Below are 20,184 nucleotides of genomic sequence, written 5' to 3'. Positions count from 1 at the left end.
GGAAAACACTAATGGAGGATGTAAGAGTGAACCCAATAATTTCTAAGACATACTGAACATAAAAGTGATTAAAATGTGTTGGCTAATGAGACACAACAATAGTGAAGGGAAAGGGTATGAATGACGTGATCATAGGGACATTAGGAAGACAGCATAGATAGTGGATTGGTTAAACAAGATAGAAAGGCAGTGTGAAACAGACTGGCATTATTCAAGGCTATTTAGTCATCTGTTCTTGATGGGACTCAGCTGGAATTATTGAGTGAAGCTAGGCTGGAGTTAAGCAGAAATTCTGGTCAAAATTTTTCAGCATTATTTGACTAAGAGACTGGTACTGGAGACCAGAGAGCTGTAGAGACTGGTTCCGGAAACAAATACACCAGGTCCTCCAGGCAGTGGTGGGAAAACCGTGGAGAAGGCGGTCAAAGGTAAAAATAATTTGCAATTGGAAAACTCGGGTTCAATAAGAGACACCGACATATGATTTTTAAAAATCAATTTGCAGAAGAGTGGAGGGGGGATGGTGTTGAAGGTTGGGGGGTGGCTGGGTTAAACAGTCAAAATGTAATTGGCAATTGGTTGTATTGAATGTAATTTGTTGGAGTTGCAATAAAAAATTAATAATAAAAAAGAAAAAAAATCGATTTGTGTCTAACTAAACAAATTCTGTTCTTTGATGAAGTAACACTGCCAACAAATGGGCACATGTTCATCTGCTCATTGGCTCCTGGCTGAATATTAATTTCAACCCATTCATGACTTCATTTCAACCTTGCCCCTCCTCCAACAACTCAAGTTTGTTCTTTTTTCTAAAACACTTTTGACCATCCTTTTGGGAACTGGCACTAAGATATTCTCATCTTGCTCAGCTATGTTTGAAAGCACATCTGTGAAGTGCTTTGCATCATTTAACTATGGCGTAGGGTGTACTATCAAAGACGCTATATAAATGCAAGCTGTTGTTATGACATGGACTTGCAAAAGATATTTAATAAAATTCCACATAACAAGCCTAGAATTTTTATTTTAGATTTTCAGCTTTCATTCCAATTTTCTGTAACTTCATCTCCTTTACTTTTGCTACATTGCAATATAGCCTTCCTTTCATTTATACTATCTGCCCTCCCATCTACTGCAGAAAGATCCATGGCCTTTCCACAAGATGATGAATGGTCTCAGCCTGAGATGTAGGCCGTTTATTCCTTTCTATAGACTTGCTGAGCTCCTCCAGAATTTTCTATGCCTTGCTCTTTCCACAGGTGCTGCCTGACCTGCAGAACATTTCTAGCATTTTCTGTTTCTACTGCTTTTGTACCCTTACTACCTTCATAGGTGATAACTCTGATTCTAATTCTTGCCCTCTGTGCATCTTAAAATCCATACATGTCATTATTCCACATTCATGAAAAGTCATCAACCAGGAACACGAATTCTGTTTCTCACTGACGCCAGACCTGTTCAGTATTTATACTATTTGCTAATTAATCAGGTATTGATGAACAATCACAGATACAAACTTTCCAACAAAAGGACAGTAAACTCAACTTCTTTTAGGAAAGTCATTTAAGAATGCAAAAGAAAGCTCTTACATCCATAGTTTTCTTGTAGAACATTGTCTTCTGTTTGTGCAAGTTTTCCATGCAATGTTCAATCTGAAAGGACAAAAAAAAAACAGCATAACTGGAAAGAAATGAGTTTAATACATTGCGTGCAATACACACAAAATGCTGGAAGAACTCAGCAGGTCAGACAACATCTATGGAAATGAAGTTTGGGGTGAGACCCTTCTTCAGGACAGACGATGAAGGGTCTTGGCCGGAAACGTTGACTACTTATTCAGCACTTTGTGGATTTCCAGCATCTGCAGAATCTCTTGTGTTTATGAATACCTTTTGCTGCTTTCATCCTTGTTGATGATGTTTGGAGTTGGCAGCCATTCTTTGAAGGTGTGAGCCACTACCTCAACATTGTAGAGAGATTCTGTTTAAATACTGGTCTAGAAATGAAAGTCATGAATTCTGCTAGTTTTTATACGTCTGCTAAAATTAAGACTTTTTCTATAATAGCAGAAAATTAATAAAGTGGAGTTGGACTTTATTGATGTCAGCTCATTTGAAAAGTATCTGGGTACCAGGATTGACCCCGGTTGGGAAGTTTTAGTGAATACCCTGTTGACATCTTTTCCTGTACCATTAAACAGTGTCTTCCAGCACTAATGCTGCCAGACTTGTGGAATCAACACAGGTCCAGTTGTCAAGTTCACCAAACTGCAAGAATGTCACTAGTGATTGCCTGCACCATCAACTGGGGAACCGATTACCTGCCTGAAATGAGTTAAGAGGTGGTGACCCCACTTTTATTCTTCTGAAACCTTTTCTGTCCTTCATAGCCCAACATAAAATCATCTGCCCCGATCAAGATCGTGGAGTCAGACGGCACAGAAACATCACTATCAAATCTCTATTAAATCTGTTTTAAAAATTTGTAGTCAAGTGTCTTCCCTATAAACTGTAAGCAAATATCTCATATGAAATCATACTTCCTATTTCTAAATCCAAAGCAATCATTCATTATGTAAACCGGAAATAATAGTAATCAAGTCATTCACGCCGCTACTCCAAGTCTGGGCTCTTCTCTCTCATTCAATAGTTTATTCGATGCTACTGAAAGACAGGCTTCTGAAATTTGTAAACTTCCCTACAGTTTGTCAGGTCTGAAAACTGAAATGTTTACACTTTGCATGCCCAGAATCAGAATCAGGTTTAACATCACTCACATATGTCACGACATTTATGGCAGCAATACATCATAGTTAAGAAACTATAAATTACAATTAAGAAATTCATTTTAAAAATACTAAATAAGAAGTGGAAAAAGAGAGCGAAGAAGAGGAAAATAAAACGGTGTAGATGGGTTCTCCGTCCATTCAGAAATCTGATGGTAGAGGGGAAGATATTGCTCCTGAAACATTGAGCGTGTGCCTTCAGCTTCCTACACCTTGATGGTAGCAATGAGAAGAGGGCACGTCGTGGGCGATGGGGGTCTTTAATGATGGGTACTGCTTTTTCGAGGCATCGCCTTTTGAAGACGTACTTGATGCTGGGGAGGTTAGTGGCCATGATGGAACAGACAGTGTTTGCAACTTTCTGCAGCTCTTTTCAATCTTCGTTCCCCAGAACGTAGGGGGATTGAAGAATGACTTGATAGAAGTATACAAGATGGAAAGGTGTGGTAATAACAGGGTTGTTGTACTGGGAGATTTTAATCTCCCAAATATCGATTGGCATGTCCCTAGACCGAGGGGTTCAGATGGGGTGGAGTTTGTTAGGTGTGTTCAGGAAGGTTTCTTGACACAATATGTAGATAAGGTTGGTGACGCTGGAGAGACAGCTGACCTCCAGGAAAGACTGGCACAGGCTCACTAGTCTAGCAACCTGGTGGGCAGCACTCGCAAGAGGGCACCACTCAAGCTATGACTGAACATGAAGAGCAATACCCCCAGGTCTAGCTGAGGAAAGATTTGGCCCAATGGAGTGGAGAAGCCAGTCGGAGTTATCTCAGCAACCAAATAGGAGGGAAACTGAGATTCGTCACTGGAGAGGTGAATTAAAGACGCTCAACAAGAGGTTTAAAACCAGTTCACCGGCCGAAAAAGAAGGTATCAAGGACTTAACCAGTATGCTGTGGGAAAAGCTGTGCCAACTCCGGAGGGCGGAACATCTGCGACAGCAAAGAAGGAAGAAAGAGAAAAGGTGAGCGCAGTTTGTGAGAGATCCATTCAGCTTCACCAGGACTCTTCTCGGCCAACAAAAACCTGGTATACTATCCAGTTCCTGCGGGAGGCACACAGCGACCCACGGAGGAGCCGGGGACTAGGAGCCAATCGGGCTGTGCATAGACTGGAAAAACCGTCAGTTGAGCTGAATATGAAGAAGCCTACATGGCAGGAATTCCAGGACATCATCCGGAAAGATAAAGCATCAGCTGCCCCAGGCCCAAGCGGCATACCTTATAAGGTGTATAAGAAATGCCCAAAACTTCTTCGGAGGCTGTGGAAGGTCATGGGAAAGATCTGGGCCAAAGGTACTATTCCATCAAGTTGGAAATTGGCAGAGGGATGCTTTATTCCAAAGGAACAGGTTTCATCCACAATTGCCCAGTTTAGGACAATTTCTCTCCTGGATGTGGAATGTAAGGTTTTCTTTTCTGTGCTCGCAAGAAGGCTGACTTCTTACATGACACAGAACCGCTATACCAACACATCCATTCAGAAAGGCGGTATTCCAGGCTTTTTGGGGTGTCTGGAACACACCTCAATGATTAGCCATTTGATCCGTGAGGCCAATCAGAAAAAAGGCGACCTAACAGTTGTCTGGTTAGACCTCGCGAACGCCTATGAGTCTATTCCACATGACCTCATCCTAGAAGGACTCGACCACTACTACATCCCAGTGGCTATTCAAGACATGATCACCAGCTACCTAGGAGGATTCAAACTCAGATTTACATCAGCCCATTTCACAACTAGTTGGCAGGACCTCCAGAAGGGGATTCCAACAGGGTGCACCATCTCCCCCATCCTATTTATTATGGGAATTATTATTATCACTATTATTATCAGCAGCAGAAGATGTAACCCACGGCCCGATGCTGGAGCCAGGCATTGTTCAGCCAGCTCTAGGAGGGTTCATGGACGATATCACTATAACAACTGTGTCACATGTCCAAGCAAGATGGATATTGGAAACCCTGGGTAATGTAGCCACTTGGGCGAGGATGTCCTTCAAGGCCAAGAAGTCCAGGTGCATGGTGATCAGAAAGGGCAAAGTTACTAGCAAAGTTTAGCCTCCAAGTTCAGGGTGAGGTCATCCCTTCCATTGAAGATAACCCGATAAAATACTTGGAAAAGTGGTTTAACATGTCACTGACAGATGGGGCCAATGTCACCAATGCCGTGAAGCAGACGAATGGCTGAAGAAGATCGACAAATCCGGACTTCCCAGTAAATTCAAGACCTGGCTGTACCAATACGGCCTTCTGCCCAGGCCTCTCTGGCTCTTCACACTTTGAGTTCCCCATGACCGTCGTAGAGGGCATCGAGAGGAAAACCAACAAGCGCCTGCGGAGATGGTTGGGAGTTCCCCCAAGCTTCCCTTCAGTGGGCCTCCATATTCGATCTGAGCAACTGCAGCTTCCCCTGTCATCTGTTGTGGAGGAATTCAAAGTGGCAAAATGCAGAGCCTTATTAAGCCTGAGAGATTCCAATGACGTCATGGTAAAGCAAGCAGGTGTTACAACCAGATCTGGGCACAAGTAGGCAGCCAAAGCAGCTGTGGAGGAGGCAGTGTGTTCTCTGAAGCTGCAAGATATCATCAGCAACCCCTGCATCGGGCGGCAAGGCCTCGGCTCAGTTCACTTCCATCGGTGGGGAAACGCAAGCATAACAGACAGGCGAGACATGGTACAGGCAGAAGTACGGATCCGTGAGGAAGAGAAGCGGATGCCAAAGGCAGTGGAACAAGGGTCCCAGGGTGCCTGGACAAAATAGCATCTGCCCAAGCGCAAGGTCTCATGGGCAGAGTTATGGAGACTGGAGCCCTTCCGTATTTCTTTCCTCTTGCGATCTGTGTATGACACCCTTCCTTTGCCATTACATCTGTACACATGGGGGATGAGAGTGGACCCGAATTGCAAGCTCTGTGGTCAAAAGGGGACACTAGTTTCAGCCTGTGGCATCAGCACCAGACTTCGGAGCGAAGGTTCCTGAATTCAAATCCAGCTGGTAATCAGTTGAATCAATTAGACCAAAAATGTGCCTTGGCTCCAAAAGGGGACACTGGCTCATATACTGTCCGGGTGTAAAACAGCTCTAACTCAAGGACGGTATAGGTGGCGCCATGATAAGGTGCTTCTGGCTCTTGCTGACACACTGGAGCGAGAGAGATGCAAGAAGAGGACGGCTGGTACAGATTTGAGGAAGGCCATCACCTTCATCAAAGAGGGACCCAGGCCTTTCGTAACCAAACAACCAAGGCCCAATCTGCTGCTAACAGCCAGGTCCTGGGAGATGAGGGTCGATGTGGGAAGGAGGTTGCAGTTCCCGGATGCGGTGCACACAATCCTACGCCCAGACATTGTACTGTGGTCAACCGAAGACAAGAAAATAATTCTGGTTGAGCTGACTGTGCCGTGGGAAGAGGAATGGGAAGAAGCCCACGAGAGAAAGGCCCTGTAGCCCTTAGTGCAGGAGTGTAAAGACAAGGGATGGCAGGCATGGTTGTTCCCTGTGGAGATCGGCTGCAGAGGTTTCCCAGCCAAATCAGCATGGCGGTTGTTGTCAGCTCTGGGGCTGGACGAAAGGAGCAAAAAACAAGCAGCTCGTAGGATGGGGGAAGAGGCAGAATGAGCCTCTTGTTGGATTTGGAGTAGGCGAGAGGAGGGGAGCTGGAAGCCAGGAGCAGACAGGCAGTGATTTGACCACCACTGCCGGCCCACCAACTGGAGAGTGTCGTGGTTAAGGGTCGAAACACTCGGTGAAGGTTGGGAACCACCTGATGACATCTGCTCCTGGCTGAAGGCTACGGTTACCTTATAAGGTATCTGGAGAATGCACCCTAACAGGTGTATGTAACAAGCACTTTGCTTTAGTATTCACTACGGAAAAGGATCTTGGCGATTGTCAGGATGGCTTACAGTGGACTGAAAAGCTTGAGCATGTAGATGTTAAGAAAAAGGATGTGCAGGAGCTTTCGGAAAGCACCAAGTTGGATAAGTCACCGGAGCTAGATGAGATGTACCCCAGGCTACTGTGGGAGGCAAGGGAGGAGATTGCTGAGCCTCTGGCAATGATCTTTGGATCATCAATGGGGATGGGAGAAGTTCCGGAGGTTTGGAGGGTTGCCAATGTTGTTCCATTATTCAAGAAAGGGAGTAGAGATAGCCCAGGAAATTATAGACCAGTGAGTCTTACTTCAGTGGTCGTTAAGTTGATGGAGAAGATCCTGAGAGGCAGGATTTATCAACATTTGGAGAGGCATAATATGATTAGGAATAGTCAGCATGGCTTTGTGAAAGGCAGGTCGTGCCTTACGAGCCTGATTGAATTTTTTGAGGATGTGACTAAACACACTGATGAAGGAAGCGCAGTATATGTAGTGTATATGGATTTCAGCAAGACATTTGATAAGGTACCCCATGCAAGGGTTATTAAGGAAGAAAGGAGGCATGGGATCCAAGGGGACCTTGCTTTGTGGATCCAGAACTGGCTTTCCCACAGAAGGCAGAGAGCAGTTGTAGATGGGTCATATTCTGTATGGAGGTCAGTCACCAATGGTGTGCCTCAGGAATCTGTTCTGGGACCCTACTCTTTGTGATTTTTATAAATGACCTGGATAAAGAAGTGGAGGGATGGGTTAGTAAATTTGCTGATGACACAAAGGTTGGGGGGTGTTGTGGATAGTGTGGAGGGCTGTCAGAGGTTACAGCGGCACATTGATAGGATACAAAACTAGGCTGAGAAGTGACAGATGGGGTTCGACCCAGATAAGTGTGAGGTGGTTCATTTTGCTAGGTCAAATATGATGGCAGATATAGTATTAATGGTAATACTCTTGGCAGTGTGGAGGATCAGAGGGATCTAGGGGTCCAAGTCCATAGGACACTGAAGGTTGCTACGCGGGTTGACTCTGTGGTTAAGAAAGCATACGGTGCATTGGGCTTCATCTATCGTGGGATTGAGTTTAGGAGCCGAGAGGTAATGTTGCAGCTTTTTAGGACCCTGGTCAGCCCCAGTTGTAGTACTGTGCTCAGTTCTGGTCACCTCACTACAGGAAGGATGTGGAAACCATAGAAAGGGTGTAGGGAGATTTACAAGGATGTTGCCTGGATTTGGGAGCATGCCTTATGAGAATAGGTTGAGTGATCTCGGCCTTTTTTCCTTGAAGCAACGGAGGTGACCTGATAGAGGTGTATAGAGGCATTAATTGTGTGGATAGTCAGAGGCTTTTCCCCGGGGCTGAAATGGCTAGCACGAGAGGGCGCAGTTTTAAGGTGCTTGGAAGTAGGTACAGAGGAGATATCAGGGTAGGTTTTTTTTACGTATAGAGTGGCGGGTGTGTGAAATAGGCTGCCGGCGACGGTGGTGGAAGCAGATATGATAGGGTCTTTTAGGAGACTCCTGGACAGGTACATGGAGCTCAGAAAAGTAGTGGGTTATGGGTAACCCTGGGTAGTTTCTCATGCAAGGACATGTTTGGCACAGCTTTGTGAGCCGAAGGGCCTGTATTGTGCTGTAGGTTTTCTATTTTTCTATGTTCTCTAAGTATACAAAATCATGAGCAGCAAAGATAGGGGAAAAACACAATCTTTTTCCCAGGGAGGGGTACAAAATTCAAGAGGTTTAAGATCAGAGGCAAGAGATTTAAAAAACGACATCAGAGGCAGCTTCTACACACAAATTTGGAATAAGATGCTAGAAACAGTAGCAACATTTAAAAGTCATCTAGACAAGTACATGGATAGGAGAGGTTTAGAGGGCTGTGGACCATGCGCAGGCAGATAGGCCGAGAACACCATCAGCAGGGACAGGTTGCGCTGAAGGGGACAGCTTCTGTGCTCTATGACCCTACGGGCTCTGCTTTCACCCAGACTGAGCTATTCCCACCAGCAGTGGGCAGCTGTTTGTACCTGGTCTCCAGCAAAGCAGGCAGCAGCAGCTTGGGCCGATCCCAGCACTGCACTCCCGTCAATCGTGAACCTCTGTAGTCACAGTGCCGTAATGACACCTACTGTTGCGATTTCATTGGTGCTATCATTACGGGGAACAGCAAGTACAGAGTATTAATTTCATGTCGGTACTTAACAGCGAAAACAATGAAGTGTGAAAGGATATTCCCCATTATAAATCTACACACACACACACACGGAAAGGAACTAATTGAGTAACTGTGGGTCACGTTATTTGAGAAGACTATGCTTCCTCTTTGATATTATAACTTTGCAACATTTGTCAACTTCCTTATTGGGCATGGAATCTAAATCAGTCACTCTATCCACAAACATTCCAGCTTTATCACAAGGCTTAAACTACAAAGCAACAATAGTGAACCTTTATAAACCCTAATCAAGAGTTTAGTGACAAAGACTTTACTCCTAAGCACTGAGGTCTACATTGTACATGATGTAAATTAAGGCCTTGACAAAGTTCATATTCACTCGAATGTTGCTATTTACAAGAGAAAATAAAAATGAATAAAGATTTGGAATATTGAATCCTTTATCTTTCTGGGCTAATATGATAATCTTTTTAATATTATGGAAGAAGGTACAGATAGAGAGAACTGTTACAAATTAATGAAGGATCAAGGTTAAAGATTCAACATCAACCTACAACGTGCTGGAAGAACTCAGCGAGACATACAGCATCTGTGGAAGGAAGGAAACCATCGACGTTTCAGGTCAAAACTCTGCATCAGGACCCTGGCTGATGAGTTTCCACTATCATGGGACTTCATTCTAGTACTTGAAGAGGCCAGTGAAATAGTTGACGCATTGGTTTTAATTTCCCAAAATTCCCAAGATTTAGGGAGGGTTTGTGAGCAAGTATAATTCCTTTTACCACTTAAGGAAAGGAGACAAAACAGGAAACTACAGTCCATTTATGTTATTGTCATTGGGAAGAAGTTGGAAGCTTTATTAAAGGTACTGCAGAAGGGCACTTTAAAAGGATAATCACAAAAAATCATTACAGTTTTGAGAAAAGGAAAGCACATTTCACCAAGTTGCTGGTGCCCTTTGAAGTAAGATGGTGTTGTAGATAAAGGGGAACCACAGGATGTGCATTGTGAAGAGGCGATGCAATCGGAAATTGGCAGTGACCTGGGCCGACAATTACGTGTCGGCGGCACCTAATTAATTAGCATGTTTATTTTGGCTTTTTTTCTTAAAGATGTGCTGTGTGCCTCCCGGCTACTGCTGCATTCTCCGCGAATTGGTACAGTATCTGTCCGGGACCCGGGTGTTGGGGTGGTGGGACACGGGGGTGTCATCTCATCATCGATCAGGGCAGGTAGCTCATCTTCTCCTATGACTGCCCGCCTCGATGCCGAAGGTCGAGGTTCGTCGTCTGCTGTGGCTGATGTGGAAGGCTAGCTTGACTGCTGAGCCTCGCGCATTTTTCTATCATACAGTTGTTTGTAAGGACTCAAACCATCCTGCAAATATCCCCTAAACCTACGTACTCTTTCAAAATTAAAGTCGTACTTTATCATTGCAGTGAAAATCTCACGCAGTTTCTTCACTTTCTGCATTCGGTTTCGATTGTTATCCTTTCCTCTTCCAATTGCATCAGCTCTTCATCTATCAGCTCTTGGTCATGGGATGCCAAAACCTCTTCAACATCATCTTCGTCAACTTCCACAAGCCAAACTCACTTTGTCCTTGCTTCGTTCACACAGATCAAAACGCTTAATTATGTCTAGTTTTACACTAAGTGTAACACCCTTACAAGCTCTTTTAGGCTTTTCCAACACCATAGAACTCATCTTGCAAACGGCTGCTCACAGGCACGTGTTTAAGCAATGCCGTTCTGAATCCGGGGGAGAGCGGCTGCTCAGGACGTGCGCTGCCTTTTATCGCGCGCTGATTTTTTTTTCGCGTGCTGCCTTTCTTCGTAACAGTGAAAACACCTTCTGAAAGCGAAAACAGGGTACTAATGTAGGTCTTTCGTAACAGTGAGGTTTCGTAAAGCGAACGTTCGAAAAGCGGGGGACACCTGTATTACATTCCTCTAATGGAAGGTGCAAAGTAGATGTCTGTTGGGATATAAAATTAAAATCTGACCTGACCACAGACAAGTCAAGTTAAGCCAAGCCCAGCCCAAACCAAGGACATTCTTGATACCAAACCCAACCAGACACATTTAGAATTTTTATTTAGAAATATAGCACAATAACAGGTCCTTCTGGTCCAACAAGCCTACACCACCCAATCACACTCATGTAACACATTACGCTAATAACCCGCATGTCTTGGGAACGTAGGAGGAAACTGGAGCACCCTGAGGAAACCCACACAGAAAACCGAGAGAACGTAAAAACTCTTTACAGAGCTGAACTCTGATTACTGGCACTGTAATAATGTTACACTAACTGCTGTGCTGCCACTTCACCCACACGCATTCAATGCTCTCGGGTCTGAGTAGAGAACACACTCCACAGGGAAGGGCTGTTGCCTTTGCTCATGGCTCTCTCAGGTTTACACCTTTCAGTGGGTTTCACTGCTGGCACTATCCTTGGAACTCTGCTCCGAGGGTATGGTTAGCCCTCCGAGGGTATGGCTGGCCCTGCTTAGGGATGCCTCCCAGCCTCTGTTCCTTTGTGCTCCTTGCCGGTTCACTATTATCATAAACGTAGCACTTACAGACCACCACGCAAGGAAGTAAAACAGCTGGAATTCTTTAAAAAAGAATTATGTTGAGCCAAACCCAACATATAAAGTTCAGATCAGTTTGGCTATCCACACAAAATGAGACAATAGACAATAGGTGCGGGAGTAGGCCACTCGGCCCTTCAAGCCAGCACCACCATTCACTGTGATCATGGCTGATCATCCACAATCAGTACCCTTTTCCTGCTTTCTCCCCATATGAGCAGCCATCTTTCAGTTTGATAGATTTACAGAGCATGGAAACTGACCTCTCTGCCCAAATTATCCACAACGACTTGGTAACCATCAAAGCTAATCCCAATTGCCTACATTTGGCCCTTATTCCTCTAACCCTTTCCCCATCAATGACATGTTCGGAGACATCCATTAATGGTAACGCAACACTGCGTTAAAATGTCCTCTCTCCCCGCCCCCAATGAAGCCCAGTAATCTGTGTTACTGTGGTCTCAACGTCTTATACACAGACTACTTCCTGCAGCCCTTGTGGTTACAAGAAATGTAATCCATGCACAACTAAATAATTAACCATCAAAACAAGCAGTGAAATGCACTGTCTGCAGCAAATTGAGTCAACGTGTATTCGCCAGGCCATGCTTCTGGTGCAAATATAGCATGCTCACAACTCACATATCCTAACCGTACGCCTTTTTTGGGAATGTGGGAGGAAATTAGGGCACCAGGAGAAAACCCAGTGGTCACGTGGAAAACTTACAAACTCCTTACAGGCAGCGTCAGGAACTGAACCGCTGTACTGCACTGTGTTATCCCCTGCACTACCACGCTGCCTTCTATCATGGTATCTACCATGTGCGTCTGATCTCTCGGTAATATTTATCCCTCACTACGTCGTTATAGTTTGCTTTGTTCAGGAGCTTAATATGTGGAAGATATTGCTGCATTTTCCACCTTGCACCTAAACTAATCCCATTTGGGCGTGTTTCGCCTATTCTTACCCCTTCCTATCCAGGAATTGTTCTAGGACACCCATTAAGGAGTAGTGCAATATAAAAATGTCTTTTCCACCCCCTCCCCCCCACCAATGAGACCCAGTAGCTGGTGTAACTGGGTCCCAATATTGTGTACACAGACTGCACCAGGTAAGAAAAGCAACCTAAGATGAGGGGATCAAACACCACCAATAACTTAACAAGCTGTCAGAAACTGAAGAGAAACTTAAGGCACACACACACACACACACACACACACAAAATGCTGCAAAACCCTCTGGCAGGAAGGGTTTCGGCCCAATACGTCGACTGTACTCTTTTCCATAGATGTTGCCTGGCCTGCTGAGTTCCTCCAGCATTCTGTGTGTGTTGCTCGGATTTCCAGCATCTGCAGATTTTCTCTTGTTAGAAATTTAAGCAATAGTGAGAGCCTTGACTAACTTGGGGGAGATAGCCAAGGAGATCAGAATAACTAGATTAAAAGGGCATAAAAACAGTAAAACAGCTGTTTCCAAACAGTGTGGAGAATGGGGAAATGAGAGAAAAAGGTTACCACAGAAATGAGTGCAATACTTCAACAGAAAGCGTGGCCAACTCACTTTTTTTCTTTGATCCTTTTGTTTTTCCCGGAACTCCTCCAGTTTTCGGATTTCTTCCCGTAAGCTGCTTGCGAGCTGGATGTGTGATAACCCTACGTTTTCCATCTCTGCAAGAAATGAACCGAAAACAGCTGCTGATTCACAAGAGGCTGCAGGAACAGGAACCTGAAAAAACAAACCAGCTGCTGAAGGGACTCAGTGGATTGAGCAGGAGTGGTGGATGGCAATGTTTTAGGTCGAGACACTGCATCAGGACAGGGTGCAGAGGAGAGAGTACCCCTATAAGGAAACAAGAGGGGGGCAAGGCAGGAGCTGACTGGCAACATTGGAACCATGGGGAGATGAAGCCAGGTAGGTGGAGAGGAGGTTGGAGACAGAGTTAGAAGCCGGAAGTTGATAAATAAGGTTAAAACTGGTATCAGGTAAGGTGGGTAGATGGAACCATGTGCGGAGGGGAGCGAAAGAATGGGTAACAGGGACCTAGGTGTTTATAAAGATGGGGAGGCAAGAGAACCGGGGAGCATCAGGTGAGAAGGGAACACAGGTGGTGCAGGTTAGCAAAAATCGCAACAATTCAGTGAATACCATTGGGTTGGACACCATGTAAGTGGAATTCAGTTTGCACTTGGCCTCACCCAAGTAGCAGAGAATCGAGGGGTCACTGTGGAAATGGGAAGGGACTTGAAATGTTTGCAACGGGCAGCTCAAGTTGGCCATTGCAGGCAATGTAAAGTGGCTGCTTGATCTTACCAATATAGAGGAGGCCACATTAAGAGCATCAAATGCAACAGAGAAAGTTGGAGGAGGTGCAAGTGAACTTCCACCTAACCTGGAAAGGCTGATAGGTCCATGGATCAGGTGGAGGAGGAAGTATAAGGACATCCTCCAGTTGCAAAGAAAAATGCCAGGGGACAGAGCAGAAAAAAAAATGCCAGGGGACAGAGCAGAAAGAAAAATGCCAGGGGACAGAGCAGTAGATGGATGAGATGAACAAAGAAAGGAGTCATGGAGAAATTGGTTCCAGGATAAATCAGAAAGGGGTTCAGAGGCCATTAGTCATAGTCATACTTTATTGATCCCGGGGGAAATTGGTTTTCGTTACAGCTGCACCATAAATAATAAATAGTAATAGAACCATAAATAGTTGAATAGTAATATGTAAATTATGCCAGTAAATTATGAAATAAGTCCAGGACCAGCCTATTGGCTCAGGGTGTCTGACCCTCCAAGGGAGGAGTTGTAAAGTTTGATGGCCACAGGCAGGAATGACTTCCTATGACGCTCTGTGTTGCATCTCGGTGGAATGAGTCTCTGGCTGAATGTACTCCTGTGCCCAACCAGTACATTATGTAGTGGATGGGAAACATTGACCAAGATGGCATGCAACTTAGACAGCATCCTCTTTTCAGACACCACCGTGAGAGAGTGCAGTTCCATCCCCACAACATCACTGGCCTTCCGGATGAGTTTGTTGATTCTGTTGGTGTCTGCTACCCTCAGCCTGCTGCCCCAGCACACAACAACAAACATGATGGCACTGGCCACCACAGTCTCGTAGAACATCCTCAGCATCGTCCGGCAGATGTTAAAGGACCTCAGTCTCCTCAGGAAATAGAGACGGCTCTGACCCTTCTTGTAGACAGCCTCAGTGTTCTTTGACCAGTCCAGTTTATTGTCAATTAGAGGACCACTAATGGGATTGCACAGCAGCTGGCAGAAATAACGCAGAATGGTGAGCTGATCTGGTGCAGATAGGTTGAAAGGTGAGGACTGAGGTCTTGAGCTCCTGGAAGCATGTCATCTCAACTTCTCTTCCCATTCCCACCCCCACCCCCACCTGCCTGCCCCCGGTCTTCTCCTCTGTCAGGATATGGCCCAATGCAAACAGGATGAACAGCACATCATATTCTGCTGCACAGTCTCCAACCCACAGAGATCCTCATCATCTGGGACACGCCCTCTTCTAAACATTGACATTTTCAGTTCCATGCAAACTCTCTTCTGATCCACCCAGGTTCTGTCAACTTTACTCCTCCCCCCCATTCCCATTACCGAATTTCTTTCCCTCCCCTATCTTGTTTTCTCTGCCCATCACCCACACAATCAACTCACAGGATGCTGATCATGGCCCCTACCTCTATCCTCTTCCCATCTGCCTACCAACCCTCCCTTATCAGGATCGACTTATCACCTTCTTTTCCAGCCTGTTGCTGCCTCCACCTATCACCTTCCAACATCTGACTCCAGCTCCACCCTCCCACCACCTATCCATCAACTCCATCCACACCTGGCTCCACCTATCACCTTCCAACATCTGACTCCAGCTCCACCCTCCCCTCACCAGGGGCCACCTGCCCATCAACTGCATCCACACCTGGCTCCACCTATCACCTTCCAGCTTCTCACTCCAGCTCCACCCTCCCACCACCTATCCATCAACTCCATCCACACCTGGCTCCACCTATCACCTTCCGGCTTCTGACTCTAGCTCCACCCTCCCACCACCTATCCATCAACTCCATCCACACCTGGCTCCACCTATCACCTTCCAGCTTCTGACTCTAGCTCCACCCTCCCACCACCTATCCATCAACTCCATCCACACCTGGCTCCACCTATCACCTTCCGGCTTCTGACTCTAGCTCCACCCTCCCACCACCTATCCATCATCTCCATCCACACCTGGCTCCACCTATTGCCTGCCAAATCCTGCCACATCCAGCATGTTCCTGACTTCAGTGGTGCTGCAATGTCAGATTGTCTGGACAATGAGATGTTATACGAATTAAATTCCCAATTCATTTGTTTAAAGATATAATAAATTTCTCAGTTAACCAGGTGAGCTTAAAGAAAGCTGGGGAAACAAAAACCTTCATGTGCAAAAGGGAGCACAGGAAATGGAACCCAGATTTAAAAGCAGTGCAGGGCTTATTTAAATGGTAGCCTGCTGAGGTTATAAGGGGCTTGGGAATGGAGCTCTGGTGAGGTTATAAAGAGTAGGAAAAACTTTGGGTGCTGGTGGGTTTAAAAGGAGTGTGAGAAACAGAATCCCTGTGAGTTTAAAAAGGGAGCGTGGAACAGGGTCCCAATAAGTTAATAAACAGAAGAGGCCCCTGTTCATTTCTGAAAACAAGGCTTTAACAGGAAAATGGAAAACACCAGCTGGTAAGCAAAATGCTAAATCAACAGATAGAAGATGATCAAAATTTTAGTTTATTTTGAATGTTTTATGATAATACCCAATTTAAATGCTGCTTCTCATGTCCTGTGAAAATGAATCCCATATTCAGTTGCGCTTCCACTAGACTAAAATGAGTTAATTGCCCCTAAAGAAATGAGGATTCTAACTGTTTGTTAGGAGTGACTTGGAAGTATTTCAGATATACACAGAATCTCAAATCTAGCCTGCGCCATTCAGAGCTCGTTCCTCTTGTTTCCTTTTCTAAAGGACACCGATTTACAGTCGCTGGCAGCACATACTAAAATCAGATTTTTGGCTGCTCAGCTCAGATTCTTTGTGCAGCAACAGACTCACGCACTACAAACTCTATGTTAGACCACAGTCATGGATCTCCATTTTGTACAGCTCTCATATCCTAGTAAGATCAGAAGTATACTCAACAGACATTCAATCACAACTTTAAACACTTACGTTGTTTAAAGACATCGAACGCCCTCTTCAGTGTACTAAAGGTGGGAGAGGAGGAAGAAAGAGATTGAAGTAAATACCTTGAAGAGCTAAACATATATCTGCTTTTTTTTTTACAAATCTTGTTTCTGCTGCCCCTCTCGCACCCCAACTGAACGATTCAGGCATCCAAATAGTTAACTATCTCTATAAGAATGAGGGTTTTATCAGGTCCCATGTAAGAAGTTGACTGAAAGTGTTTCAAATGTACATGGAACATACATATCTAGAGAAGATCTTATTTTGAGAAATTACTGTCCGGTCATTGACTGTTCCAAAGAATCTTAAGTCTATTACAAAGGAGGGAAAATCTGCAGATACTGGAAATCCAAACAGAACACACAAAATGCTGGAGGAACTCAGCAGGCCAGGCAGCATCTATGAAAAAGAGTACAGTAGACATTTCAGGCTGCGACCCTTTGGCAGGACTGGAGAAATAAAGACGAGTGTAAGGAGGAGGGGGGAGGGAAGGAAGAAACACAAGGTGATGGGTGAAAACGGGGGTGGGGGTGAAGTAAAGAGCTGGGAAGTTGATTGGTGAAGGAGATACAGGGCTGGAGAAGGGGGAACCTGACAGAACAGGACAGAAAGCCATGGAAGAAAGAAAAGGGGGAGGGACACCAGAGGGAGGCGATGGGCAGGCAAGCAGGTGAGGTGAGAGAGGGAAATGGGAATAGGGAATGGTGAAGTGGGAGGGGGGGAATTACTGGAAGTTCAAGAAGTTGATGTTCATGCCATCAGGTTGGAGGCTACCCAAACAGAATTTAAGGTGTTGTTCAGCCTAAGTGTAGCCTCATCGCAGCAGTGGATAAGGCCACAGATAGACATATCGGAATGGGAATGGGAAGCGAAATTAAAATAGGGCCACTGTGAGACCCTGCTTGTTCTGGCAGATGAAGCATATGTGCTTGGCGAAGTGGTCTCCCAGTCTACGTCGGGTCTCACCGATATACAGGAGGCCATACTCAGTGTGCTAAATACAATAGGTGACCCCAACAGACTCACAGGTGAATTGTCATCTCACCTGAAAGAACTGTTTGGGGCCCTGAGTGGTAGTGAGGGAGGAGGTATAGGGGCAGATGTAGCACTTGTTCCGCTTGCAAGGATAAATGCCCAGAGGGCAATCGGGGAAGGGACAAGTGGACAAGGGAGATACATAGAGAGCGATCCCTGCAGAAAGCAAGAAGTGTGTGGGGGGGGGGGGGAGACAGAAGAATGTGTTTCATGGTGGGATCCTGTTGGAGATTCTGACTTCTCATCTATTTTTCCAGTTCCAATGAAGGGTCGCAGCCTGAAACATTGCCTGTATTCTTTTCCATAGATGCTGCCTGGCCTGCTGAGTTCCTCCAGCATTTTATGTGTGAAACTTAAGACTATTATACTTTTGAAAAGTGTCCTGAATAGGATAGACCAAGGGGACTATCATGATCTTAATTCACAAACCACTAGATTTATTCATCATCATCATCAGGTGCCATGCCCGGATTAAGCTTTGACTGCCATGGCCCACACACTCCTGTTTCGGGTCAAGTGGATCAATTCATTGGTATTCATTTCCAGTTCTCTGGCTGCTGTCTCCATCATCATTTGTCCTCGTCTTCTTCTTGCTTTCTTCCCTTCAATCTTTCCCATAATTACCGTGCATTCTAACTCCTCTTTCCTAATCACATGTCCAATGAAGTTACGTTGCCTTTTCATGATCTCATACATTATTTCTCTTTTTGTGTTTGCTCTGTTCATGACATCCTCCTTAGATATTCATTTCATCCATGGTATTCTTTGCATCCTCCTCAAAAACCTCATCTCTGCTGCTTCAATTCGTTTCCTCATGTTACTAGATATTGTCCAACATTCTGAGCCATATAACATAACTGGATAAACGTAACGTACTCTGAGGCAGGTTGTCATGCCTAGATTAGTGTTGGTCAGTATATTCTTCATTCTCGTAAAGGTGTCTTTTGCCATCCCTATTCTTCTTTTGATGTCCATGTCGCACCTACCATTTGATGTCATCCAGTTTCCTAAGTAGCAAAAGTTCTGTACTTGTTTTATGTCTTCCCCGTTTATTCTCAGCCTGCAGATAGGATTCTCCTTCTTTTTGGATATCACCATACATTCTGTCTTTTTGCAATTGATAGACCGACCCATTTTTGCACTTTCTTCAACAACTATATCAATTAAGTTTTGTAGTTCTTCCTCCGTACTTGCAATTAACACAGTGTCATCCGCATACCTGAAATTATTGATGTTTTCACCGCCAACTTTGATTCCCAAGATGTCTCTTATTTTTCGTAATATTGTTTCACTGTACACATTAAATAAATCACGGGAGAAAACACACCCTTGTCTAATGCTTCTCTTGATTTTTGTAAACTGACTCACTTCTCCATCTATTCTTACAGCGGCAGTTTGTTCCCAGTACAGATTCCTGATTAGGCAGGGGTCTTTCAAATCTAGATCTAGAGTTTCCTGTAATATTTCAAATAACTTATTGTGCTTCACTTTATCAAATGCTTTTGTGTAGTTGATAAAACAAACAAATCTTTTTGCACTTGAATAGCTCGTTCTGATAGTATCCTTAACATCAATATCATGTTTCTTGTACCTTTGTCTTTTACAAAACCACATTGTTCTTTACCTATTTCAGCTTGTATCTTACTTTTAGCTCTTGTCATCAAAATTCTCAGAAGTGTCTCAGTGATATGACTCATTAAACTTATGGTTCTATGTAATTCACATTCTATTGCTCTAGGTTTCTTTGGAAGAGTGATAAATACTGACTGTTTTCACCTCTTCTGGTATTATTCCAGTCTCATAAATGTCATTCATTAGATAAGTAAGTTTTTCAATTCCATAATCTTCAAGGGCAATAATTTGTTCTATTACTAATTCATCAGGACCTGCTGCCTTTCCTTTCTTCATCTTATTTATTGCATTACGAACTTCAGATTTTAAAATACTTTGACCTTCAATGTTCTTCTTAATTTTTGGTTTCTCGCCTCGATTGTCTTCAAACAATTCTTGAATATACTCAGTCTATCTGTTCATAATCTTATCTTTTTCCATGATTCCATGTTTTGCTTTCAAACATCCACCTGAAGAACAGAGGAGCTTTTTACCAGTGATATTCTTGATTTGTTGATGTAACCTTTTTGGATCAGTAATAGGGATTCTTTCTAGTTGCTCACATTCCTGGTTTAACCATTCTTCTTTGGCTTTTTGACATAAGCTTTTAACTTTATCAAGGACTTATATTCCATAGGGTTTGCTTCCTTCAGTCTCCTTTCTTCCATTAGATTTTTGATTTCATCTGTCATCCATTTATTCCTTGTGCATTTTCTTTTTTAGGAATTACTGACTTTGCTGATTCTACCAAGGCATCCTTCAGAGTGTTAAACCTCATTTCTACATGATTGCTATCATCTTCAACAGATTCTATTTCTAGACTTTGTAATCTATTCCTTACTTCAATTGTAAATTTTTATCTTAAGTTTTCTTTAATTAA

At 44.3% G+C, this 20,184-nt stretch overlaps 1 protein-coding gene across 3 annotated transcripts in view; it reads right to left on the bottom strand.

The window, feature by feature from the left end:
- pstpip2 (proline-serine-threonine phosphatase interacting protein 2) overlaps positions 1 to 20,184 on the bottom strand; it is a 136,920-nt gene that overhangs the window by 43,781 nt on the left and 72,955 nt on the right. For all 3 annotated transcript variants that reach the window (XM_072256583.1, XM_072256586.1, XM_072256584.1), the window contains exons 4-6: positions 16,644 to 16,678; positions 12,992 to 13,098; positions 1,590 to 1,652 (exon numbers count right to left, since the gene is read on the bottom strand). In XM_072256583.1, the coding sequence (XP_072112684.1) occupies positions 1,590 to 1,652; positions 12,992 to 13,098; positions 16,644 to 16,678 (205 nt within the window). The remainder of the gene's footprint in view (positions 1 to 1,589; positions 1,653 to 12,991; positions 13,099 to 16,643; positions 16,679 to 20,184) is intronic.

Source organism: Mobula birostris, chromosome 4 (genome assembly GCF_030028105.1).
Source record: "Mobula birostris isolate sMobBir1 chromosome 4, sMobBir1.hap1, whole genome shotgun sequence".
NCBI classification, from domain to species: domain Eukaryota; kingdom Metazoa; phylum Chordata; class Chondrichthyes; order Myliobatiformes; family Myliobatidae; genus Mobula; species Mobula birostris.
The sequence above is the reverse complement of the archived record's forward strand: the minus strand, read 5'-3'. Positions and strand labels throughout refer to the sequence as shown.